Source organism: Lampris incognitus, chromosome 18 (assembly GCF_029633865.1).
Source record: "Lampris incognitus isolate fLamInc1 chromosome 18, fLamInc1.hap2, whole genome shotgun sequence".
Lineage (NCBI taxonomy): Eukaryota > Metazoa > Chordata > Actinopteri > Lampriformes > Lampridae > Lampris > Lampris incognitus.
This window is the reverse complement of record NC_079228.1, coordinates 41,431,173-41,457,623: the sequence shown is the minus strand read 5'-3', so window position 1 is coordinate 41,457,623 and position 26,451 is coordinate 41,431,173. Positions and strand designations below refer to the sequence as shown.

At 49.6% G+C, this 26,451-nt stretch overlaps 2 protein-coding genes across 3 annotated transcripts; one reads left to right on the top strand and one right to left on the bottom strand.

Moving 5' to 3' along the window:
• Window positions 1-4,972: 4,972 nt before the first annotated feature.
• LOC130128473 (coiled-coil domain-containing protein 106-like) lies at window positions 4,973-15,945 on the bottom strand. The gene is made up of 8 exons (XM_056298076.1): window positions 15,876-15,945; window positions 13,124-13,225; window positions 10,227-10,420; window positions 9,540-9,566; window positions 7,580-7,688; window positions 5,854-6,057; window positions 5,372-5,532; window positions 4,973-5,128 (listed from the first exon to the last, which is right to left on the bottom strand). The coding sequence occupies exons 1-8, from the start codon at window positions 15,943-15,945 to the stop codon at window positions 4,973-4,975; spliced, it is 1,023 nt and encodes a 340-aa protein (XP_056154051.1).
• Window positions 15,568-23,241, top strand: tmem238a (transmembrane protein 238a). 2 transcript variants are annotated; one of them, XM_056298852.1, is made up of 4 exons: window positions 15,568-15,711; window positions 17,451-17,607; window positions 18,861-19,069; window positions 22,807-23,241. In XM_056298852.1, exons 2-3 carry the CDS (start codon window positions 17,457-17,459, stop codon window positions 19,022-19,024), a joined length of 315 nt encoding a protein of 104 aa, XP_056154827.1. In that variant the 5' UTR covers window positions 15,568-15,711; window positions 17,451-17,456; the 3' UTR covers window positions 19,025-19,069; window positions 22,807-23,241. The 2 variants fall into 2 exon arrangements, with proteins under 2 accessions (XP_056154827.1, XP_056154826.1); XM_056298851.1 differs by having other exon boundaries at window positions 15,568-15,767.
• Window positions 23,242-26,451: the final 3,210 nt, after the last annotated feature.

The window sequence follows — 26,451 nt, the reverse complement described above, 5'->3', positions numbered from 1 at the left end:
AGCAAGGCAATGGAAAGAAGAGCTGGAGGTGGTCCCCGGGCGCTGCAGCTGCTCCTATACAAGAGGATGGGTTAAATGCAGAGGATGGATTTCCCCCAGGAGGATTAGCAATAATGTACTGTAGCGAATTCAGGGGGTTAGCCGGGAACCGCGGCCAGGAAGTGAACCCGGGTCCCCGCACGACTGCGCTAACCAGCCAGCTAATGGGCCCGACCCGTTAGCCAAGGCCCAGTCGTGATCTTTACACTACCTCTCTCCTTCGGGAAGCGCTTCAGCAGACCAGCCCCCTCACGCCTCTGGGAGCACGCGCTTTGATGGCCTCACGGTCTCACCATCCCACTTCTGGCACCAATGTAGCGAATTCAGGGGGGGGGCGGCCGGGCGGCGAACCCGGGTCGCACGCACCACGGGCGACTGGGCCACAAGCAGGTAAGCAGGGGAAACAATCTTATTTGTAATTAAATCATGGTATTAACGGTAGCATTGTAGTTATTTTATTAACCCTGACCCTGACCCTGACCCTAACCCTGACCCTGACTCTGATCCTAACCCTGACCATGACCCTAACCCTGACCCTGACTCTGACCCTAATCCTAACCCTGACCATGACCCTGACCCTGACCCTAATCCTAACCCTGACTCTGATCCTAACCCTGACCATGACCCTAACCCTGACTCTGATCCTAACCCTGACCCTGACCCTAATCCTAACCCTGACTGATCCTAACCCTGACCCTGACCCTAATCCTAACCCTGACCCTGACTCTGATCCTAACCCTGACCCTAATCCTAACCCTGACCCTAACCCTGACCCTGACTCTGACCCTGACCCTGACCCTAATCCTAACCCTGACCATTAACCTAACCCTGACCCTGACTCTGATCCTAACCCTGACCATGACCCTGACCCTAATCCTAACCCTGACCATGACCCTAACCCTGACCCTGACTCTGATCCTAACCCTGACTCTGACCCTAACCCTAAACCTAACCCTGGTTGTGGAGGCCCGCGCTCCTGGTGAACTGGGTGAACTGAGCCTTGCTGGTGACGTCATGACCGTTGAGGGTGCTGCGTGGTGTTTGGACACATCAGCTCCCCACAGAAGTTAATGGAAAGGACTGGCGTATCATTTGCACACAAAATTGATGTTGGCGTATGCACTGCATGCAGTGTACTATTGTGTTATTTGTACGCAGACTGGTGAGGCTGGTGGAGTGTTTGGTTGGAGTGAGAATCAGTTTAGACAAGGCGGACGCGTGGTGGGAGAACTATGCAGTGAGACTTGAGTCATTTTGTCTCAGTCTGGACTCTGATGAACTGCTGGCAGCACTGCAGCTCCGAGTCCATCCAGAGTCCAACACAAAGACGGCACTGTCTCTCGCTCACTCTCTCTCTCTCTCTCTCTCTCTCTCGCTCTCTCTCAGCCATTAACTCACAACCGCTATTTCACCAAGTGTGTGTCTGGCTCTTCAGGCAGGCCCACCGTCCAGCAGGCGGCGCAAAGACCACTTAGTCAAGTCCTGGTAGACGGAAACAAAGAATGATGAGCGTGGCAAAAAAAATCAAATAAAAACCCAAAGCCCCCACGTCTGCTTTGCTCACCACGGTGTCAGCACCTTCATCTACGGGATTACTGTTAAAAGTTGCCCTTGAGCAAGGCACCGGTCCCCAATGACTGCCCTAGGGGCTCCAGACTGAAGGCGGGCCCTGCACTACGGCCTCTGGGAGAGACCTCTGGCTTTGTGTGTCTCACTGTGAGCTATGTGAACCCTGACACATTCCTATCTACCCGTCTTAGTGTGTGTGCAAGTGGTAAATACAACACGTTCTTCTTCATCACACAACAAGTTCTTCTTCATCACACAACACATCCGGTGATCCAGTTTCATGACTCATCGTTGGGTTCCGACCCAGAAGTCATGGGCGCAAAAGATGATTTAAGAAAATGAATACAACTTCCTAATTGATCTGTTTTCACCAATCCAAAGTTGACTATACAGTAGTTAATAAAAATAACAATCTGTATTATTATTTCTCCTAATATACATAATGCTAATAATTATTATTAAACATAATCACAATTACAATAAGGTAAACTAATATACTAATACTAATAAACCTGTACACTGGAACAGTATGCTGTGCTAATAGGCACTAAAACTAATAGTGATTCTAATATATCTAACTAATATCAAACTATGCCATTATTCTATCAAGTTATACGACTTTACTAATTCTATTATAAAATTACGAAGCGCTGAAAGTTCACAGCCTCTTCCATGCAGACGGGGAGCCGCCCGGGGGTCCGTTTCACAGCTCTCACAGGGATTCAGGGGTTCTTGTGAGCTCAATAATGCATTAGTAACTAATTGTGTTTGATTAATAATTAACAACATACCTGACTCAGACTGCCCCAGATGTTGGATTTCTGATGCAGGCCCAGAGTTGGAGAAACCTCATACAGTGGAATACCTCCATCAGTCCACAAGGGGGCGGTAAAGGGTTTACAGCCTGACAGGGTCACCATGTACACGCTAGAGAGAGATCAACCGTGTCCAGTCCGCCACGGCGGATGGTAAAGGGACCGGGTTTGTACAGCGCTGGTCTGGTCTACCGACCTCTCTGATGCCTCACAGTGTGCGCCTCACATTCACACACTGATGGCGGAGGCCGCCATGCAAGGCGCCAACCTGCTCATCAGGACCACTTAAGGGTTCGGTGTCTTGCTCAAGGACACTTCGACACGCTCTCCGCAGGACCGAACCGGCGACCTTCCGATTACTGGACGACCCGCTGTACCTCCTGAGCCATGCCGCCCCATAAACCAACGCCCTTTTCCACTACATGGTACCAACCAAGTCTCACACGTTTTCGTTAAATACATACGAATTCAATCAAATACATTTCGTGACTATATACGAAAAGAACGTATCAATATAACGCGCGTTGACTTCCTGGTTCCCGGTTTACGGCCCGTTATATTGATACGTTATTTTCGTATATAGTCACTAAATGTATTTGATTAGATTCGTATGTATTTGACGAAAACGTGTGAGACTCGGTTGCCGCCGAGGTTCCAAAATAACCGGAGCGGGTACCGAAATCAATGCAAGGCCTCCGATTGGTCAGAGAAAGGCGTCATATTGCGTCATCAATGCGCGCCATGGGATGTCGCCCGCCATTTTTAAAAGCTGAACCGGTCGAAGCGGAGGCATCTGAAATGTCGAAACTGGAGAGCAGAAAATCCACGCCGTGGGCTGTGGAGGCGGCAGAGGTAATGGAAAACGACACAGAAGCGGGCCGAGCCGAGCCGAGCCGAGCCGGCACCATGGAGTGAAAAAGGGGCGTAAATGATGGAGTCGAGGTTGAACCCAGCCAAGCCTACTTTATAAACTACGTTCAGCACCCACACAACACCACAATGAAAAGGACACATCAACCCTTCTGCTCTCTCCCGGAACTTCCAACACCTTCATCTTCCTTTCTTTTTCATTTTTACCCCCCCCCCATTTTTACCCCACCCATCACCCCACTCTTCCGTCGCTGCTCCACCCCCTCTGCTGATCCGGGGAGGGCTGCAGACTACCACCTGCCTCCTCCCATACACGTGGAGTCACCAGCTGCTTCTTTTCACCTGACAGTGAGGAGTTTCACCAGGCCGTGAGTTTCACCAGACCGTGGGGAGTTTCACCAGGCCGTGAGTTTCACCTGACAGTGAGGAGTTTCACCAGACCGTGGGGAGTTTCACCAGGCCGTGAGTTTCACCTGACAGTGAGGAGTTTCACCAGACCGTGAGTTTCTCCAGACCGTGGGGAGTTTCACCAGGGGGACGTAGCGCGTGGGAGGATCACGCTACTCCTCCCAGTCCCCCCCGCCCCGCCTCCCGAACAGGCGCCCCGACCGAGCGCCCACCCGCGCCCGACCAAGCCGGGCCGGGGTCAACCCGGGGATTCGAACCGGCGATATTCGTTTTAGAACACTGGTTTTGCGTTGCTCATCTTGCACACTTTGTTCTTCTCGTCAAAGAAAAGTTAAGGGACAACGATCTGGGCTGCGGAAAGGTTTTTATTTTTTTTCCTTCAACTGAAGCAACTTACAGCATGATAACCAGACCGAACCGGGTCAGACCCCACGTGCTGCTCCAGCTGCAGGGTCTCAGAGGCAACTGACACAAAGGCATTCTGCATGGGAACCAGTAAAGGCAGTCTGCATGGGAACCAGCAACACGTTTCTTTTCTCACAGATGATTTGACACACAGTTACACTTGATGGCAGCAAAACAAAAACAAACATTCGACATGTCTGATAGAAAACGAAAGGAACTCTGCCTTCTTTGCAAACCTTCGCCTGGAGTGTATTAACACCCAAAAGCCATGCACACGTTTACTAGTTAGAACACTCTGCCCTCACAAAGTAAGACACCAACCGTGAGACGGATTTGATTAAAAGAAAACTAAATCTTCCAGAACGGTTGTAGGCACGAAAGAGGACACAATAACAAAATATATTTTCATAATTACAACTTAAATAAATCAAGACCTGAGGCAGAAAACACAACGCCGCCACCGCTCCAAGAATGAACAAGATTTCATTTCCAACAAGCTGAAATTCTGAAAAAAAGGTCAGAAAAACATCGGCACAACAAACGAGGACACACAAAACACTGCCCGGAGACGCGTCTGAAACCGAAAGAAGAGGCAGTTATTCTGTGAACAAAGAAGAAAACATTTCTTCAACACAATAAACCAGGTATGTTGAATCAAAAACCCTGAGGCCAACAAATCCTGGGTGTCGTCTTCCTTTTCTACCGTTATTCTTTACGTTTTCTTGGCTATGAAAAAAGAAATGGACGAGACGCTGTCTCCATGTCCAAACCTAAAGACCGAAATAAAACTAAATCTTGCCCCTTTCCTTAACATGTACAGCGAGAAAGAGGGGACGCGGTCTCACACTCTTCTTCTCTCCCATTTGTCAGTTTCTGAACCTATAGGAGATGGGCAGGAGCTTGTGGCTCTTCTTCATGGCCTGGACCTTGGTGTGGGTCTCGTCGTCCATCATCTTGTAGCACCGCCTGGCGTAATCCAAAAGCTTCTCCTTAGAGGCCTCGAACTCCCCGACCTCCGCCAGCTGGAGGAGAAGAGGTGGTTTAGGAACACAGAACATCCTGTTGTCATCTTCATTCACACCTCTTCCTCATCAGGCAAAATGTCAACACATAAGAGGTTTGATGCGTCGGTGTAAATCTACTGTCGATGTTTTATGCTACCACCGCACCGTGGGGCTGTCCTACATCTGCGTTTTCTCTCGAGTCAGAGGAAAGATGATACACCTGTCTTGTGATAGATAAAGGAGAATGGTTTGCTCACTGACCTTCTCTGGGGCCACCAGGAGCAGCTCTGCAATGGGCGAGGTGGAGGCCATGGTATTGCGGTCAACGCCGTGGATCTGGAAGGCCTTGGACATGCTCCTCACCTTCTGGTAGGTGTAAAGGATCTTCTTATAGCGCATCAGCACCCCGTCCGAATCTTTCACTGAGAGGAAGCGAGAGAGACATGGACAATTCACAGGTGGTTGATGGTAAGGTACGTTTTCCACCGGGATGCAAGAAAAAGCGGACTTTCTTTCTCAAAGTTGCCGTGTGATGCATCTTATTCATCATGAAGACAATCAGAGCTACCATCTTTGATCCACATCAACATGTTTTCAGGTCAAAAAAGATTTACTACTCCTTTAATTATGCTCATCGGTCATACCATGTCTGATTTGGTGACTGGAGGACCTGACACGATACAAAACCTGTGGTATTGGGAGTGCTGGTTCAGGTCTATGTGGGTCCAGCAAAGCCTGCTCACCTCTCTGCCTCTCCCTCCCGTGGGTGATCCTGAAGATCCTCCTCATTTTCATCCTGGGCTCCCGGCCGGCCCGGCCCCTCCTTGCCTTCCCTGACCCTTTCTCCTTAAAGTAGTCCTCATCGTCCGTCTCCTCCTCCTCTTCATCCTCCAGGAACTCCTCCTCGGTGTAGTATTTATCCTCCTCCAGGTGGAACGCCTCTTTGACTACAGAAAACGAGAAAAGGAATCGAAGTCCATCTAATGAAGGAATTGTTTGGGCTAGCTGAAAGTGCTAGCAGGTTGGCTTCTAGGAGTTTGGTTGATGGTGACTAGCGGTAGCTAAGCGGTAGCTAGGCATGACTAGATGGTTACCCATGGATGCCATCTTACAATGCTGTGTCTGCAACCATTCCCAACTCCTCTGTGAATAGTACACATGACCACTGAAAGTCTAGTTAATGTTCACGGTAATTTGCATATGAAACTGCTCGTTGGTTTCGGTCGTTATGCAGCTCTATTGTTTATAAGGGTGGGATACCTGCAGTCAGGTGAGACTGAAGAGGTCACTTCGATGACGATGAATCATTTCTCTCAACACATGTTGTGTCCAGATGAACTGATTCAACGTTCTAGGGCTAGCGGATGCTGTGGCATCATTAGGTGGTTTTAAGTGCGTAGCCACCACAGGGCATCCCATAGTAACCACAATACAGCCTATAGAAATCCTTAAAAGGCCAAGCAGTCAGCCGAAATGTTTACCATTAAGCCATTCATCTCTCTGGCCAACAACTGAAAATAAACCTTTAATATTTTGAATACAAAGCTCCTACATTAGTTTACCGTTTTAAAGTTTGGATGGAGTTGCAACTTTAAAGTATTTATGAGCAGTTAGAGTCGAAAAGATTTGTCTGGGTAGCGTAGCGGTCTATTCCGTTGTCTACCAACATGGGGATTGCCGGTTCGAATCCCCATGTTACCTCCGGCTTGGTCGGGTGTCCCTAAGGACACAATTGGCCCTGTCTGCAGGTGGGAAGCCGGATGTGGGTATGTGTCCTGGTCGCTGCACTAGCGCCTCCGATGGTCAGTCGGGGCACCTGTTCAGGGGGGAGGGGAAACGGGGAGGGGGGGTAGCGTGATCCCCCTATGTGAAACGTCCCCCTGGTGAAACTCCTCACTGTCAGGTGAAAAGAAGAGCTGGTGACTCCACATGTATGGGAGGAGGCATGTGGTAGTCTGCAGCCCTCCCTGGATCGGCAGAGGGGGCGGAGCAGCGACCGGGACGGCTCGGAGAGTGGGGTAATCAGCTGGATGTAATTGGGAGGAAAAAAAATTCAAAAAAATATATCCAAAGATTTTTGGGACTGAGAAGGAAAACATCAACCGAGTTGAAAGTGCACACAACTGAGATGAAAGTACACACAGTGCGTGCTGGCATACAGCTGCAGTCAGCTACGCACCCGCTGACAACACAAAAACAAGAACGCTAAAGAGCTGTGGAGCCACAACCCCTTCTTCATGCGAGTATTATACTAGGATCTGGAAGTCAAGCAAATACCAAGGTTAGTCTTGAGTATCTGAAACCTTCTTACCTGCAGAGAGCTACAACATTCCTGAGTTTTGCAAAGCACACCAGCTAAACAACACAAGGCCCATTTGTTTGTCATCTCAACTTCAGCATCAGATATTTAAAATGTATTCAGATACATGTGCGTGCATGCGAGGGAGAGAGAGACAGCCCATCCCTCACCGGGGATAGTCGTGCTGCGGCGTGTACACGGCGCCTGGTCCTGCAGGCGTCTGATGGCCATCCCAGAACGGGTGGTCATAGGGGAGAGCAGGGCGGGGGAGCTGGTGGGCTGGACCTTCACGAAGTGCTGATTGTCTCCAGACCAGTCTGTTAGATGGACAACAACCAAGAAAATAACACTACAGAACAATTACATTTGAAAGGTGGTGGTGTTGGACCAAAGGGGATTACGGACCGGGCATGCCGGGCGAGTGCCCCGGGGCCCTGGACCACAAGGGGCCCCAAAAAGTCAGGGGTATTGTTTTCGCGTATAGTAGGGATCCCCAATCATACCCTACAAGGGATGTTTGTTCCAACCCTGCGTCGCAATGCAAGGCCTAAGCTAGTCTCTTGACGCAGGGGGCCCCAAGCTACAGCCTCTACTGATGCGGGGCCCCAAGCTACAAAGTCTCTATTGATGCGGGGCCCCAAGGTAATGCCTCTACTGATGCGGGGCCCCAAGCTACAAAGTCTCTATTGACGCAGGGGGCCCCAAGCTACAGCCTCTACTGATGCGGGGCCCCAAGCTACAAAGTCTCTATTGATGCGGGGCCCCAAGGTACAGCCTCTACTGATGCGGGGCCCCAAGGTACAAAGTCTCTATTGATGCGGGGCCCCAAGGTACAGCCTCTACTGATGCGGGGCCCCAAGATACAGTCTCTACTGATGCAGGGCCCCAAGCTACAGTCTCTACTGATGCAGGGCCCCAAGGTACAAAGTCTCTATTGATGCAGGGCCCCATGCTACAGTCTCTACTGATGCAGGGCCCCAAGGTACAAAGTCTCTATTGATGCGGGGCCCCATGCTACAGTCTCTACTGATGCAGGGCCCCAAGCTACAGTCTCTACTGATGCAGGGCCCCAAGCTACAGTCTCTACTGATGCAGGGCTCCAAGATACAGTCTCTACTGATGCAGGGCCCCAAGGTACAGTCTCTACTGATGCAGGGCCCCAAGGTACAAAGTCTCTATTGATGCGGGGCCCCAAGCTACAGTCTCTACTGATTTCTCCATTGATGCAAGTGACCTGAAATAATTGGACTGAAGCAATTCACATTATATGAGTGACTTAACTTTGTGTAGTATCACCATAACATCATCATACTTTCACAGTCTGCGACATAGGCAGGATAAGAAACCTGGAGTCGAAGCGGAAGCCTTTTTCGGTTGCTAGGGACTCGTTTGAAGCAGAGCCACAGATATTACAAATATAAACGTACTAAATATGTCGGGGGGGGGGTTCTAAATATATCACAATGCCAGTTTGAAGAGTTTGCGCCTTGCGTTTACATTGTAGCAATTAAGAGTGCAACATGTGTCTAGTGTTTACATTGTAGCAATTAAGAGTGCAACATGTGTCTAGTGTTTACATTGTAGCGTTGAGAGTGCAACAAAGTCTGACAGCGCAAACTCGATGATTATGATCAAATTCATTGTTTCATTGTGTATCGTTAAGCAAATGTGCTAGCTAGAATGCCCAAACTGAAAAATAATTAAACAGACAGTTTTACTAAAACATGGCCATATTTCACTAAATTATTTGCTCTGAAACAAACATTTATTTCCTCCCGGTAAGCCGTTGTAAGTGGGAAGAAGGCCTCACAATATGTGTGCGATGCGGTGAGCTGCTATTCTCATCTCTGTTTGCTTTGCGATTCAAAATTGTGTTGTACTTTGTAGTCGCCATCCGAATCCCATGCAGATTGGCATAGCGTCGACTACCATGTTGGGTATTTGCATTAGTTTTACATTTAACAATGTTCAGTATCGTTTGCGTAGCCTATCTGATGGGGCGCGGGGGGGATGGACGTGCGTGCCCTAGGGCCCCCTGGTGGGTTAATCCGGCCATGTGTTGGACAGACAGATACTGTCTTCCAGTAGAACAATGTTGTGATATAGTTGATGTAGGAGGCAGAGAGAAACAGACCTGTTGACACCGATTTTCTGGGACTGCAAACCAGGTGTAGCAGGACTACAAACCAGGTGTAGCAGGACTACAAACCAGGTGTAGCAGGACTACAAACAAGGTGTAGCAGGACTACAAACCAGCTGTAGCAGGACTACAAACCGGCTGTAGCAGGACTACAAACAAGGTGTAGCAGGACAACAAACCGGCTGTAGCAGGACTACAAACAAGGTGTAGCAGGACAACAAACCAGCTGTAGCAGGACTACAAACCAGCTGTAGCAGGACTACAAACAAGGTGTAGCAGCAGTTGCGGCTGGTGTGCCATCAACTCAGCAGTAAACAGTTCCCACCCTTGTAAAAATGGATCCTGAGACCAAAGCTAACACAGACAGTCTGATGTACTATGATGTACTACAAACTACATCACACTATATGGGAACACTGTTGTACAGTCATATTGGTTGTCATGGACACATCAGCATTATGTTTCCATCTCTTTTCCAACCCTTATGCGTTTGCCGCTGCACCAGTACTTGTCCTACCCAGTCAAAACATCTCAACAGCGGTATATGGAGGATGGAGAGCGTCTCCAACCATGGGAAAGATGGCTGGGTATTATTATGGAACCCGACTCCTTCATACACATGGGGGAAATAAAGATTTATTAAGGGAGAAAAGTCGCAGATTCCAGCTCTAATATGCAGCCTCACCCTCCTGGCTCCTCATGCCGACGATGAAGCGGTCCAGCTGACAGCGCAGGAAGTTACGCTCGTCCTCCAGCTCCTCGATGCGTTTCTGCAGCCAGGTGTTCTTCTCCAGCGAGACGTACAGGTGAGTCCTCAGGTTGTTGATCAGGATGATGGGGCTGTACTGAGGCGGCTCCGCCATCACCGACTCTGAAGCAGACGAGAGAGAGAGAGAGAGGGGATTTGAATTTTAAACAACTCTTTATTTTACATAAAACAAAACTTCAACAATGGCATATCCAAGGGTGTCCGGGCGGCGTGGCGGTCTATTCCGTTGCCTACCAACATGGGGATCACCGGCTCGAATCCCCGCGTTACCTCCGGCCTGGTCAGGTGTCACTACAGACACAACTGGCTGTGTCTGCAGGTGGGAAGACAGATGAGGGTATGTGTCCTGGTCGCTGCACTAGCCCCTCCTCTGGTCGGTCGGGGCGCCTGTTCGCCTGAATAAGCGGCTGGCGACTCCACATGTATCAGAGGAGGCATGTGGGAGTCTGCAGAGCGGGTGGAGCAGCGACCGGGATGGCTCGGAAGAGTGGGTTAACTAGCCAGATGCATTTGGGGAGAAAATATTGACTGCCAGCTCTCCCTGTAGGATCCTCCACTGCAGGTCAGCTGACCTTGTGCTCAGCAGGGCTTTATACAGCACCCTCCACACAGGCCTACAATCATCTGCCACTTTTGACCTCTTTCTCCATACAGTGTCCTTTCTCTCTCGTCAGCATTCTTTTGTTCATGGCTACAACACAACACTTGTACAAGACTTTCCCATCTAACATGCAAAGGTCCATTTTAGTAGCCAAATTTGAGACCAGCAGAGGTCCCGTTAGCCCACGTCTGGTCCATTTGGAGACCCAACTCAGGGAAAGAATCTCCACGATCAGGAGTCTCAGCCCCAACGACATAGTCTTACAGCGTGTTCAGTTCCTGCCTGGGGAGTCTTATAATCCACGCATTCAGGAAGTCTCTAGTGTGTCTGCTGGACCCTCAAGCCCAGCAGTGAAGCCGCTGCCTCAAGTGTCAAGAAGCTTCAGACCTGCAGCACCCGCTATGCGCTTCAATTTAACCACTCCAGCTGAGCATAGCCTCCAGTTGAGACCTGGTTTGCGGTCATCCTGAATGTCCAGCCTGGCCCCACGGAGGCTCTTCCAGGAACCAAAACAGACGCCGTCGGCTCCAGTCTGCACCACTTACAGAGAGTCCAGGCTCTGAACAGTCCTCGATGGAAAGGTCGCGGGTCATGCACGCTCTTAAAAACGAAGTCGGTTTAAAACAAAGAAGCGTCTCAACCCAAACCCTGTACCTTCTTTAAAATGATGCTCATGAGAGGTCTCCACAGCACATCATCAGTCCCAGTGAGGCAAGGCTGCATGAACTGTAGTCTAGAAGCTGCTATACGCTGCTCTCTAGATGCACCAAACCCTGCCCTCCCTCCACTTCTGGTGGGTGTGGTGCACTCTGTGGTACCCAGTGCAGTTTATCCCCTAAGAAGTTCACCAGAGCAGACTGTACTTGTTTTTTAGCAATCCGGCGGGGGCGGGGTGGGGGTTTCATACACGTTAGCTCGTGCCAGAGGGTGGAGGCCGCCAAACCATGAACAATCAAACCTCTTCCTCTGCAAGACATCCGTGGCAACAGCCATCTCCACTTTTCTAACCCCCCCCCCCCCCCCAGTTTTTCCTCAACAGTCTGGTCATCACCTAGAAACACTCCCAGGTCCTTGAAACCTCCCCTCTCCCAACGGAGCCCTCCTGGCAGCTCAGGGAGACCTGCGGACCACTTTCCGACCGCCAAGGCTAAACTTTTTGCCCAATTTACTTTAGCGGCTGAGAGATTCCCAAAACCTCTCACAACAGTTTCAATCAAATCTACGTCATCTTGACAGAGAGAGAGAGAGAGAACAAAGAAGGGCATCTCCTCCAGGTCGACCTTCATCCTTAAAAGGCCTCTGGCGGCACTTTGCCGCCAGTATGAATAATCTTTATCATGTCAGCTATTACTATTGCGTCCTTACATAGTTAGACAGCGTTCTTATTCCTGTCCAGTGATGTGTCCTCCCTGCATCTGACAATTCACACTCACTCATGGCATGGTTGTTATACTGATGGGCGTCAGTGTACATCTACTGTGTACTGCGATGCTGCTGCTGCTCACCACCACCGGTAAACATACCATGAAGTCTGGTTATGAGAGACACCCTGCTCTCAGGGTGGCAGGGATGCTGGAGACACCCCACCCTGGACAGGCCGCCAGGCCATCACACAGGGCCGAGAGAGAGAGAGAGAGAGAGAGAGAGAGAGAGAGAGAGAGAGAGAGACCTAGGAACAAGTTAGTACGGCCGAGTCACCTGACCTACATGTCTTCGAGTCACCTGACCTACAGGTCTTTGGACTGTGGGGGGAAACCGGAGCCCCCGGAGGAAACCCACCCAGACACGGGGGAGAACATGTAAACTCCACACAGAGGACGACCCGGGACCACCCCTGTTGTGACTTCTCTTATGTACACTATTGTAGTGTTACTATTCGTGGGTTACTAACTTAATCACTAATATATATATAAGTACACGGAGACGAGGATGCGGCACAAGTCTGATCTTTACTGACGGAGACATCACACACTACTAGGCCCGACCAGTGTATTACAGAACTCGGTAGTGGTGACAGTCCAACACAATCGAGCACCGAGTGCTCGATCCAATACACCACAACCCCCAAGGTTGGACCACCTCGGGGCTCGAACCCAGGACCTTCTTGCTGCGAGGCGACCGCGATGACCACCGCGCCGCCGTCTTAAGTCACTTTGCATAAAAGACATTCAGGATAAAAGCTCAACACACTCCTCTCGCCATACCCTGGTTCTGGTTGATGTGATATATAGAGCGCCTCTCCACGTTCTCCTTGTTCTCCTCCAGGAGTAAGGGCACCTCGTAGGAATCCGGATACATTTCAGCCCCTGAAGAATGAGGCACATCTGGCGAATAAGCACACGCGCACACACACGCGCACGCGCACACACACACGCGCACACACGCGCACACACACACACACACACACACACGCGTAAACGTTAAGACCCCCGAGACCACGGCCAGCAGGGAGGAGAGAACAAGTGCTCTGGGATACAAAGTAGCAGCTCTTCCGACTGGTACCAGTTTGTTAACTTGTAGCAGGTCTTCCGACTGGTACCAGTTTGTTAACTTGTAGCAGGTCTTCCGACTGTTACCAGTTTAACAGGTCTTCCGACTGTTACCAGTTTGTTAACTGGTAGCAGGTCGTCCGACTGTTACCAGTTTAACAGGTCTTCCGACTGGTACCAGTTTAACAGGTCTTCCGACTGGTACCAGTTTGTTAACTGGTAGCAGGTCTTCCGACTGGTACCAGTTTGTTAACTGGTAACAGGTCTTCCGACTGGTACCAGTTTGTTAACTGGTAGCAGATCTTCCGACTGGTCCCAGTTTGTTAACTGGTAGCAGGTCTTCCGACTGTTACCAGTTTGTTAACTGTTACCAGTTTGTTAACTGGTAGCAGGTCGTCCGACTGTTACCAGTTTAACAGGTCGTCCGACTGTTACCAGTTTAACAGGTCTTCCGACTGGTACCAGTTTGTTAACTGGTAGCAGGTCTTCCGACTGGTACCAGTTTGTTAACTGGTAACAGGTCTTCCGACTGGTACCAGTTTGTTAACTGGTAGCAGATCTTCCGACTGGTCCCAGTTTGTTAACTGGTAGCAGGTCTTCCGACTGTTACCAGTTTGTTAACTGTTACCAGTTTGTTAACTGGTAACAGGTCTTCCGACTGGTACCAGTTTATTAACTGGTAGCAGGTCTTCCGACTGGTACCAGTTTGTTAACTGGTAGCAGGTCTTCCGACTGTTACCAGTTTGTTAACTGGTAGCAGGTCTTCCGACTGTTACCAGTTTGTTAACTGTTAGCAGGTCTTCCGACTGTTACCAGTTTGTTAACTGGTAGCAGGTCTTCCGACTGTTACCAGTTTGTTAACTGGTAGCAGGTCTTCCGACTGTTACCAGTTTGTTAACTGTTAGCAGGTCTTCCGACTGTTACCAGTTTGTTAACTGGTAGCAGGTCTTCCGACTGTTACCAGTTTGTTAACTGGTAGCAGGTCTTCCGACTGTTACCAGTTTGTTAACTGTTAGCAGGTCTTCCGACTGTTACCAGTTTGTTAACTGGTAGCAGGTCTTCCGACTGTTGTTAACTGGTAGCAGGTCTTCCGACTGTTGTTAACTGGTAACAGGTCTTCCGACTGGTACCAGTTTGTTAACTGGTAACAGGTCTTCCGACTGTTGTTAACCGGTAACAGGTCTTCCGACTGGTACCAGTTTGTTAACTGGTAACAGGTCTTCCGACTGGTACGTTTGTTAACTGGTAGCAGGTCTTCCGACTGTTACCAGTTTGTTAACTGGTAACAGGTCTTCCGACTGGTACCAGTTTGTTAACTGGTAACAGGTCTTCCGACTGGTACGTTTGTTAACTGGTAGCAGGTCTTCCGACTGTTACCAGTTTGTTAACTGGTAGCAGGTCTTCCGACTGGTACCAGTTTGTTAACTGGTAGCAGGTCTTCCGACTGGTACCAGTTTGTTAACTGGTAACAGGTCTTCCGACTGTTACCAGTTTGTTAACTGGTAGCAGGTCTTCCGACTGTTACCAGTTTGTTAACTGGTAGCAGGTCTTCCGACTGGTACGTTTGTTAACTGGTAGCAGGTCTTCCGACTGTTACCAGTTTGTTAACTGGTAGTTCCACCCGGTCCAGCCGGAGTCACCCCGGAACCGACCTATCTGTGCGGGTACCTGTTTGGCGCGTCTCGTCCATGCTGTTCGGGGTCCTGACAGACCGGTCTCGCCGCCTTACGCCCGCTTATACGACGGTAATACGGCTGAAACGACGCCAGCCAGGCCCCTCGCGCAGCAGTTACCTGATTATAAGTGGCGCCGCCAGGTGTTCGCGTTTACGCATGCGCACTGCTGTTTTCCCCCCTCCGCAACGCCGCTTTCGTCTTGTTTCACACTGTTTCGCCGCCTGGTGACGTCACGGTTTACTCTCCCCGGGCGTGTTTCTCCCGTCCTCTGCTTTTATTAATCGAACGGTTGATTGATTTATTGATTGAACGCTGAACGCCGTTTTCCACCGTCGGGTGGGGGGGGGGGGAGGGTTACACGGGGACTCGAACCGCCGACCCCTGCCTTAGGCGGGACGGCCTACGAAGCTCCCACCGGTCTCCTACTGACGCGCTACACCTGTGGGCGGAGTCGGGGAGAGGTGGATGCGGAAGCGAGCGGTGGAAGGAGAGGGAGAGGGAGAGAGAGAGAGAGAGAGAGAGAGAGAGAGAGAGAAGGAAAGGAAGGAAAGATAAAACAGAACCCATCGAACCAGGGTAAACCCAGCGGATCGGCTTGTCGCCGGGCGAACCACGCGGCGGGACACGGTGAGAGGCCAGGCCAGACCGGACCGGACCAGACCAGACCGGACCAGGCTGGCGGGGTATGTGGTGGTGGCAGCGGGCTGTAGCGGACGTGTCTGGGCCAGTCTGCCCTCAGTAGGGTCGCTCTGCGCCTGTCGCAGGGAACGTAGAGGAGCTGGTGTCCTCACGTCTGGTGACGTTTAGTTCTGCAGAACTACTTCGTACTTCTGCAGCCTGCAGCCCTCGGGCCACCGCCATGACCACGTGTAATACCTTAGACAACAAGCCAGTGTACTTTTATTTCACATTTGTTGTAATTGCAAAAGGTACACTTGAATAGTAATACGTAGTCCAGACGGTTTGCAGGAATACTTTCTATTGACTTTAACAAGTACACATACATGTATACGTCTATAAACTACAAAAAGGGGCAATTTCGTCCCAAACAGAGACATGATAGTATAATAACTACATCTTTACTTCCCTTATATTTAGGTGTACTTCAGTACACGTTATAAAAGTATAGTTTCGGAAGGAACGCAGTGTTTTGGTTGTTCCAGGTCAGGGATGATGGGCAGCGTGACCCAGAAAGGGCCGGTGGGGGTGCAGATCTTTGTTCCAACCAAGCCGTAACACACCTGAGTCTGCAAACCAAGGTCCTTAGCAAAGACACACCTGAGTCTGCAAACCAAGGTCCTTAGCAAAGACACACCTGAGTCTGCAACCAAGGTCCTTCAAAGACACACCTGAGTCTGCAAACCAAGGTCCTTAGCAAAGACACACCTGAGTCTGCAAACCAAGGTCCTCTAAAGACACACCTGAGTCTGCAAACCAAGGTCCTTCAAAAACACACCTGAGTCTGCAAACCAAGGTCCTTCAAAGACACACCTGAGTCTGCAAACCAAGGTCCTCTAAAGACACACCTGAGTCTGCAAACCAAGGTCCTTCAAAGACACACCTGAGTCTGCAAACCAAGGTCCTTCGAAGACACACCTGAGTCTGCAAACCAAGGTCCTTCAAAGACACACCTGAGTCTGCAAACCAAGGTCCTTAGCAAAGACACACCTGAGTCTGCAAACCAAGGTCCTTAGCACTGGCTGACTAACAGAACCAGGTGTGTAACTGCTTGGTTGGAACAAAGACCTGCACCCCCACCGGCCCTTTCTGAATGAATGCATGAATGCATGCCTTAATTTGTCATTGCACAGCTGTACAATGAAATTAAGTGCAAATGCCGTGGTATAAAAACAAATATATATATAAAAATACAACTAGACACATTTGCAGCACAATCAACACATAATGCATGCGTAAGTGTAAAACTAAGTGTAATATCTATTACGCTAGATGGTCTGTGTATCACACTAACCCGAGTCAGAGTGTTTCTTTGCACAAGCCAGATGTACAGGTGTAATTGCACAGTTTCAGGATATTGTTGCAGCCTTAGAGGTTGTTACCAGGGTTCACTTGGGTAGAAACTGTTCAGAAGTCTGGAAGTACGGGTCGGGATCTTGCTGCCCCGTCCCTATATCTGGGTTGCAGATTTCCAAACATCAGGAAATGGTGTGTTGCACACAAACGCTCATTCATCCCCCCCCCCCCCCCATGACTGAAGTCCCTCTTCCAAACCTTGCTCCTGCTCCCGTACGTCTGCTTTAGTTTTTATGTCTTTATCTAAAACCGGTGTCTCGGACGCACTTCGCATGTGTATCAGAATCAGGCTTCACAGGCGAAGTAATACTGGATCTTTGTCCCCCTCCCAGGTCATCATGGGGTTGTGCAATGGCCTGTCCCACTGCAAGCTTGCTCTGGCCTTTGCAGTGCTGATGGACTTGCTGGGTGGAGCCGCCCTGCTGGTGGGAGTCTTCGCCCCTCTGGAGATCAAAGGGAGAGACTTTGGAGACCTGTTTGTCTACACAGGTATGTTTGCCTGAAAGGCTGTGAAAAGATGGCGGCCTCGCAGATCTCGAGATAAATACGTTGTGGGGTAATATGCTCCGTATGTTCACCAGCACACAGTACACAGGACAGGGCGTCCGTTCAGACAAACGATCTGATGAATTAATCCATGTCATCGCTCACTGCACCAACCTCACAGCGTGTCTGTCCACCCACCCTGATAGGTGTTACATGTGTAGAGCTCACATCATATCATACCGCCTCATACATCAAACCATAACATATCATATCACAGCAGACAAAAGCGCTATAGCTAGGTAGGTATAAAGCTCTGGTGAGATGCTACCTCATGAGAACCAGAAGATAAGATTACCCTAATTATAGCTAGGTAGGTATAAAGCTCTGGTGAGAAGTTACCTCATGAAAGGCAGAAGATAAAATTACCCAAATTTTTCCATGACAATCTTAGCGGGCATTTCAGCCTTATTTTTATCCCTTTGATTTTGTTAGTTTCTTTTTTGGGGGGGGGGTATTCCCCCTCCATTTTCCCCCCTTTTTTCTCCCAATTGTACTTGGCCAATTATCCCACTCTTCCGAACTGTCCCGGTCACTGCTCCACCCCTTCTGCTGATCCGGGGGGGGGCTGCAGACTACCACATGTCTCCTCCCATACGTGAGGAGTTGCCAGCCGCTTCTTTTCACCTGACAGTGAGGAGTTTCACCAGGGGGACGTAGTGCGTGGGAGGATCACGCTACTCCTCCCCAGTTCTCCTTCCCCACAGAACAGGCACCCCGACTGATCAGAGGAGGCGCTAGTGCAGCGACCAGGACATACACCCACATTCAGCTTCCCACCCACAGACACGGCCAATTGTGTCTGTAGGGACGCCCGACCAAGCCGGAGGTAACACGTGGATTTGAGCCGGAGATCCCCGTGTTTGTAGGCAACGGAATAGACCGCCACGCTACCCAGACACCGTTAGTTTCTTTTAATAGGCATTTTAATTTGAAAAATAAGGAGTACTGACTCTTAGGTTGACCCCTAGACAGTCATTACACCAAGCAAACTGACATAAGAGCCTGGTGGTTCTGACTTACTCATACATATGATCCTCATGGAACAGAGGAAAAAAACACAAAACAACCACTACAAAAGAAAAACAGTGCAATAAGCTTAAAAAAAAAAAAGAAAACAAAAAAAGTGTTTAATTAGCCAAGCATTTTTGGTCTGTCCATCCTCTGGAAGTGACGTATAACCTCAGCTGTGTGTGCAGGCGCCCTGTTGGTGCTGATGTCGCTGGCCGGGTGGGTGATGTGGTACAGCGGGAACATCGAGGGTCTGACCTCCCGGAAGGAGCTGGGACACATCGGCAGCGCCGTGGACCGCCTGGCGCGCACCCTCAGCCGCAAGATCCGCGTCTATAGGGGCCACCACTGATCCCGGACAGGGGTTGGAGGGGGAGGGCGTCGGCCATATTGCCTGGTAAGGATCCTTACATGCACAGTTAAATTCACTAAATGACACAGGCAGACCAAGTGGGAGGTTATCTGGAGTCAGACAGAGAAGAAACTATCTGGAGTCAGACAGAGAAGAAGCTAACTTGAGTCAGACAGAGAAGAAGCTATCTGGAGTCAGACAGAGAAGAAACTATCTGGAGTCAGACAGAGAAGAAGCTATCTGGAGTCAGACAGAGAAGAAACTATCTGGAGTCAGACAGAGAAGAAGCTAATGAGTCAGACAGAGAAGAAGCTATCTGGAGTCAGACAGAGAAGAAGCTATCTGGAGTCAGACAGAGAAGAAGCTATCTGGAGTCAGACAGAGAAGAAGCTATCTGGAGTCAGACAGAGAAGAAGCTATCTGGAGTCAGACAGAGAAGAAACTATCTGGAGTCAGACAGAGAAGAAGCTAATGAGTCAGACAGAGAAGAAGCTATCTGGAGTCAGACAGAGAAGAAGCTAACTTGAGTCAGACAGAGAAGAAGCTATCTGGAGTCAGACAGAGAAGAAGCTAATGAGTCAGACAGAGAAGAAGCTATCTGGAGTCAGACAGAGAAGACGCTAACTGGAGTCAGACAGAGAAGAAGCTATCTGGAGTCAGACAGAGAAGAAGCTATCTGGAGTCAGACAGAGAAGAAGCTATCTGGAGTCAGACAGAGAAGAAGCTATCTGGAGTCAGACAGAGAAGAAGCTATCTGGAGTCAGACAGAGAAGAAGCTAACTGGAGTCAGACAGAGAAGAAGCTAACTGGAGTCAGTCAGAGAAGAAGCTATCTGGAGTCTGGAGTCAGACAGAGAAGAAGCTATCTGGAGTCAGACAGAGAAGAAGCTATCTGGAGTCTGAAGTCAGACAGAGAAGAAGCTATCTGGAGTCAGACAGAGAAGAAGCTATCTGGAGTCAGACAGAGAAGAAGCTATCTGGAGTCAGACAGAGAAGACGCTAACTGGAGTCAGACAGAGAAGACGCTAACTGGAGTCAGACAGAGAAGAAGCTAACTGGAGTCAGTCAGAGAAGAAGCTATCTGGAGTCTGGAGTCAGACAGAGAAGAAGCTATCTGGAGTCAGACAGAGAAGAAGCTATCTGGAGTCAGACAGAGAAGAAGCTAACGAGTCAGACAGAGAAGAAGCTATCTGGAGTCAGACAGAGAAGAAGCTAACTGCAGTCAGACAGAGAAGAAGCTATCTGGAGTCAGACAGAGAAGAAGCTATCTGGAGTCAGACAGAGAAGAAGCTATCTGGAGTCAGACAGAGAAGAAGCTATCTGGAGTCAGACAGAGAAGAAGCTATCTGGAGTCAGACAGAGAAGAAGCTAACGAGTCAGACAGAGAAGAAGCTATCTGGAGTCAGACAGAGAAGAAGCTATCTGGAGTCAGACAGAGAAGAAGCTATCTGGAGTCAGACAGAGAAGAAGCTATCTGGAGTCAGACAGAGAAGAAGCTAACTGCAGTCAGACAGAGAAGAAGCTATCTGGAGTCAGACAGAGAAGAAGCTATGTGGAGACAGACAGAGAAGAAGCTATCTGGAGTCAGACAGAGAAGAAGCTATCTGGAGTCAGACAGAGAAGAAGCTAACTGCAGTCAGACAGAGAAGAAGCTATCTGGAGTCAGACAGAGAAGAAGCTATGTGGAGTCAGACAGAGAAGAAGCTATGTGGAGACAGACAGAGCAGTCGAGGTTTTGTGTTACAGGCTACCGGGACTGAAGTGTAATCGGTACAAACCATAATCTGTTCCAGCCAATCGCATGAATCAGCAGAGACCTGTGAGGAACTTGTACACTTGATAATGATATCTTCTTCATTTACATCCTTGTGTCAGCCACAAATTCCATTTCATGTTTTATGCTGAAGCCAACTTGGCCTTTGGGGTTACAATAAAGAGCAGAACAGTTTTTGAAAAGTACAGAAAATCTTGAAATATTCGCTCTGTGATGATAAGTGATAAAATAAATGATAATCGTATGGTCTTTGAACACTTTGTGTATTGCACAGGAGGTCTTGGTGGTTATACGAGAAGATGGCTGCTGGCATTGAAGTTATTGCCTGTAAATTGAATTAATTATTAATTTTTCTGTGTTTTTGATGGCCAAATAAACCAAAGTCAGGTTAGATTCATCCCCAATAGCCCTAAATTCCCGTTGCAGTCTTAGAGGATACATCTGATATCTACAGTAGATATGTGTAATTACGTAGTGTAACGACCATGAATGACTAGACTCGCCAGCCCTTGGCTAACGGGTCGGTGAGACCGTGAGGACGGCCTCACAGTCTCACTTCTGACACCATTATAGTGAATTCAGGTCGCAGTCGGGAAGCGAACCCGGGTCGCCCACACCATGGGGAAGTGCGCTAACCAATCAACTAAAGGGTCCGACCCGTTAGCCAAGGGCTGGAGGTTCTAGTGGTCATTACAGTAGCGAGAGTGGAGGTTGGAATAAATGTAGTAAAACACGTTCATTTGTCTGATCGCTCATTTTACATCATATCTTATGCGGACCCAAATGTGGTACACTGTATTGTTTGTAGCTGTGGGGAATTAGCTTGGTAGCACGATGTGGTGGTGTTGACATTCGAACTGCCTGATCCCGCCCAGCGTATGACACCCCCAACCGAAAGCTTCCAATCTGCAAAACACAAACCCAGGTGGGGAAAAAGGATGGATTGTATAGAAATGAAAACTTGGAGGAATATGTGCAAAGGAAACTACAGAGGCCCTGAAGTCATTTTCCATCCATTATCCAAGCTGCCCAATCAAGGTCGCACGATGCTGGAGCCTATCCCAGCAGTCATTGGGCAGCAGGCGGAGAGACACCCTGGACAGGTCACAGGGCCAACACACACACACACACATTCATACCTAGGGACAATCTAGTACGGCCGAGTCACCTGACCTCCATGTCTTTGGACTGTGGGAGGAAACCGGAGCCCCCAGAGGAAACCCATGCAGACATGGGGAGAACATGCAAACTCCACACAGAGGATGACCAGGAGCGACCCCCTCCCTTCCACTGCCCTCCCCCCCAAGGTTGGACAATCCTGGGGTTCGAACCCAGGACCTTCTTGCTGTGAGGTGACCCTCTAACCACTGCGCTGCCCTTTTTCCCAGGCTAATATTCATGTTGTGGATGAAATCTGGAGGAGTTGGGGCGGCACGGTGGTTAATGTGGTCGCCTCACAGCAAGAAGGTCCTGGGTTCGAACCCTGGGGTAGTCCAACCTTGGGGGTGGTCCCGGGTCGTCCTCTGTGTGGAGTTTGCATGTTCTCCCCGTGTCTGCGTGGGTTTCCTCCGGGTGCTCCGCTTTCCTCCCACAGTCCAAAGACATGTAGGTCAGGTGAATCACTGTACTAACTTGTCTCTAGGTGTGTGTGGGTCCTGTGATGGCCTGGCAGCCTGTCCAGGGTGTCTCCCCGCCTGCCGCCCAATGACTGCTGGGATAGGCTCCAGCATCCCCACGACCCTGAGTAAGGATAAGCGGTTTGGATAATGGATGGACGGACGGATGGACGGATGGATGGACGGATGATATCTATTGAACAGCCTGTCATGCTGTTGGACAATAAAGGAATGAGATTTGAGTGACTGCATGCAGCATGAGGATGGTGTGTTTGATGCTATCTGTCATACATGATGTGTCATCCCTCTGTTATTCAGTACGCAGTTTATGTTGAAAAAAACACTAAAATGTGTATTTCTGTCTGTCCTTCTGTCCACTGTTGAACTCTGCAGGGCTTTTACAGCTACTGTTGGGGGATGTACAGACGACTGTGGCCGCGGCGTCGCTCTGTGGACTCACTGCGGCCTGCTGAACCAGTCTGCTGACACCCGGATCTGTCAGCATCAGTGTTGGATATGAACATTTCATAAAGCCGTGACGTCTCTGTCACTGAATTACACGCAGAAGACCAGTGTTGAAAACCGGCAAATACACAAAGCCCATTTCAGCTGTCACTATCATGAGTGGCCAGTCTGCTCACGTTTTGTACTGTTTTTGATAGTTTGTGTGGTTTCATATGGTGTGAAGGTCATGATTTAGTTCTGGTTTTGTGGTGTCAGGGTTTTCATAGCGGCTGTATTCCAGTGTTAAAACGCAGCAGGAGCCTTGTGCTCCGCGTCCAGCTTTCATGGAAAGCTTTAATAAATTACCACTTTTTCACCGCTTAATGCTCCAAAATACATGATTTACCCGAACCAGCCTTCCGAGTCCTCTGTTATTTCCAGAACAAAAGAGATTTTTTTTTTAACTGTTAAAGTGGAAACGTGACAAACGACGGTCGGCTTGTGATGTGGGTCTTTGTCTTGATTCAAACCACCTCACACGATCAAGTCACCAGGACATCCATCCCCCATCCAAACCGCTTATCCTGCTCTCAGGGTGCTGGAGCCTATCCCAGCAGTCACTGGGCGGCAGGCGGGGAGACACCCTGGACAGGCCGCCAGGCCATCACAGGGCACACAGACACATTAGTGTGGCCGAGTCACCTGACCTACATGTCTTTGGACTGTGGGAGGAAACCGGAGCCCCCGGAGGAAACCCACCCAGACACGGGGAGAACATGCAAACTCCACACAGAGGACGACCCGGGACCACCCCCAAGGCTGGACTACCCCGGGGCTCGAACCCAGGACCTTCTTGCTGTGAGGCGACTGCGCTAACCACTGTGCCGCCCACATCCAGCGATATTTCTTTTAAAATGATTTTCATCTTGATGTCGTCTTTTCCCATAACCAGCCTGTCGCCTTCAAACTGGCCGATGGCTTTCATTTGGCTGCATTTGAACTGCTTTGGACTGGCATGTATCGGTGATTTATGTCACCAAATTTATCCACACCGCTTATCCTGCCCTCAGGGTCGGAGGATGCTGGAGCCTATCCCAGCAGTCATTGGGCGGCAGGCGGGGAGACACCCTGGACAGGCCGCCAGGCCATCACAGGGCACGATAAACAATTTTACCACATTTTTAAGGGAGGAACAGTATGATTTTGTAAAATCGAAAATCTAAGCGGAAAATCAGAGCCATTGACATTCCGTTATCAGACCTGACAGTTTCTGACCTATTTTTCTCCCGATCTTGTCAGTCACCTACGTTGCATACTGGCCCCCAACCCATCACGTATTTTATCAAATTTGATAGGTTTTGGCAGCACAGTGGTCCAGTGGTCAGCACTGTTGCCTCACAGCACGAAGGTCCTGGGTTCGAACCCCGGGCCATCCCAGGGCCTTTATGAGTTTGCATGTTCTGCCCAGGTTCTGCATGGGTTTCTTCCGGGTGCTCTGGTTTCCTCCCCCCATCAAGAAGACATGCATGTCAGGGTTAATTTGTCTGTTTATCAGGATCCTCGTTAGCTGTGCCCCAAAGCACCGCTAGTCTTACTGGGGTCCACACAAAAACAATACATTTAAAACAAACATTTAAAAACAAGAGACAGAGTAAAACAAAAATAAAACAAACAAATAGCAAAAACCTACATTAAACTTTACAGCACACATAAGTCGTCATCCAACAGCAGGTTAATACTCCTGCCTGTGCCCCTGAGCAAGGCGATGGAAGGAAGGAGTGGCGTTGGTCCCCGGGCGCTGCAGCTGCCCACTGCTCCTGTGCAATAGGATGGTTGCATGCAGAGAGTAGACTTCATTTGCATGTATGTACAAAATGACTAACAGAGTATTCTGTTCTTATACTACGACCACTGGGCCCACTCAAGCCAGTGTACCGAAACGTTCTTCCAGAACGACGGGGTTGTGCTTGGCCACATTTGACCCAACACGACCCAACCTGAATCGGTTCTGGCTCTGTGGCTGTTTAACATGTGACAGCCATGGCGACACCTGAGGTCAGCGGCCCTTAAATACCCCGTGATGCCTTGCTGAGCTAAATAAGTCAGAGGGACTTAGCATACGCAGGGGTTCCCCCTTGTTGACAGGGTGAGCATTGACTAACGAGGCAATCAAGCCGCTTGGCGTGTTTTCAGGAGCCGGGCGCCGGTTAACTTGCCAGCATGTCATCATGGATCACTGCCAAGGGCCAAAGATGTCAAAGTTCAGTTTGGGGACCGTGTTAGGTGAGAGATTTCCACTAGCCCGCTTACTGAGAAGGCTCCCAACCGCGGGTTTGATAACTGAGTTACAGGATTGCCAAGTGGGCTAGTTAGCATACTGGCAGTGGGAAGGTACATCACACGGCCGCTGGGAAGGAGCAACCTGTGTCCTCCTACATCCAGGGGAAGTCACATGACCATCACCCCCACTCCCACTTGCCTGTACGTCACATGGGGGCGTCAAAGATGGCAAGACCGTAGGGTCCAGCTCATTAGACCAATGAGATGAGAGACGGCTAGCCGGTGTTAGCCGACTAAACCCTGTCAACACCTCCATCAGTCCTCTACTATATCTACACCCTTTATATCCTTTATACACGGACACCTCCATCACTGTCCTCTACATCTACACCCCTTTACATCCTGTATACATGGACTCCTCCATCATCGTGCTCTACATCTACACCCCTTTACATCCTGTATACATGGACTCCTCCATCATCGTGCTCTACATCTACACCCCTTTACATCCTGTATACACGGACACCTCCATCACCGTCCTCTACATCTACACCCCTTTACATCCTGTATACATGGACTCCTCCATCATCGTGCTCTACATCTACACCCCTTTACATCCTGGATAGAGGGACACCTCCATCACCGTCCTCTACATCTACACCCCTTTATATCCTGTATACATGGACACCTCCATCACTGTCCTCTACATCTACACCCCTTTACATCCTGTATACACGGACACCTCCATCACCGTCCTCTACATCTACACCCCTTTATATACTGTAAACATGGACACCTCCATCACCGTCCTCTACATCTACACCCCTTTACATCCTGTATACATGGACACCTCCATCACCGTCCTCTACATCTACACCCCTTTACATCCTGTATACACGGACACCTCCATCACCGTCCTCTACATCTACACCCCTTTACATCCTGTATACATGGACTCCTCCATCATCGTGCTCTACATCTACACCCCTTTACATCCTGGATAGAGGGACACCTCCATCACCGTCCTCTACATCTACACCCCTTTATATCCTGTATACACGGACACCTCCATCACCGTCCTCTACATCTACACCCCTTTACATCCTGTATAGATGGACTCCTCCATCACCGTGCTCTACATCTACACCCCTTTACATCCTGTGTACATGGACACCTCCATCACTGTCCTCTACATCGACACCCTTTTATATCCTTTATACATGGACACCTCCATCACCGTCCTCTACATCTACACCCCTTTACATCCTGTATACATGGACTCCTCCATCACCGTCCTCTACATCTACACCCCTT

Excerpts from the sequence above, each read along its gene's own strand:
- tmem238a (XM_056298852.1), top strand. The coding sequence starts at position 17,457 with ATGGGGTTGTGCAATGGCCTGTCCCACTGCAAGCTTGCTCTGGCCTTT. Across the intron at positions 17,608-18,860 it reads AGACCTGTTTGTCTACACAG|GCGCCCTGTTGGTGCTGATG; the intron begins GTATGTTTGCCT and ends CTGTGTGTGCAG.
- LOC130128473 (XM_056298076.1), bottom strand. The coding sequence starts at position 15,945 with ATGGCGGTGGCCCGAGGGCTGCAGGCTGCAGAAGTACGAAGTAGTTCT. Across the intron at positions 9,567-10,226 it reads GGAGCCAGGAGGGTGAGGCT|TCCCAGAAAATCGGTGTCAA; the intron begins GCATATTAGAGC and ends CCTGGTTTGCAG. Across the intron at positions 5,129-5,371 it reads TCCTGGTGGCCCCAGAGAAG|CTGGCGGAGGTCGGGGAGTT; the intron begins GTCAGTGAGCAA and ends CTTCTCCTCCAG.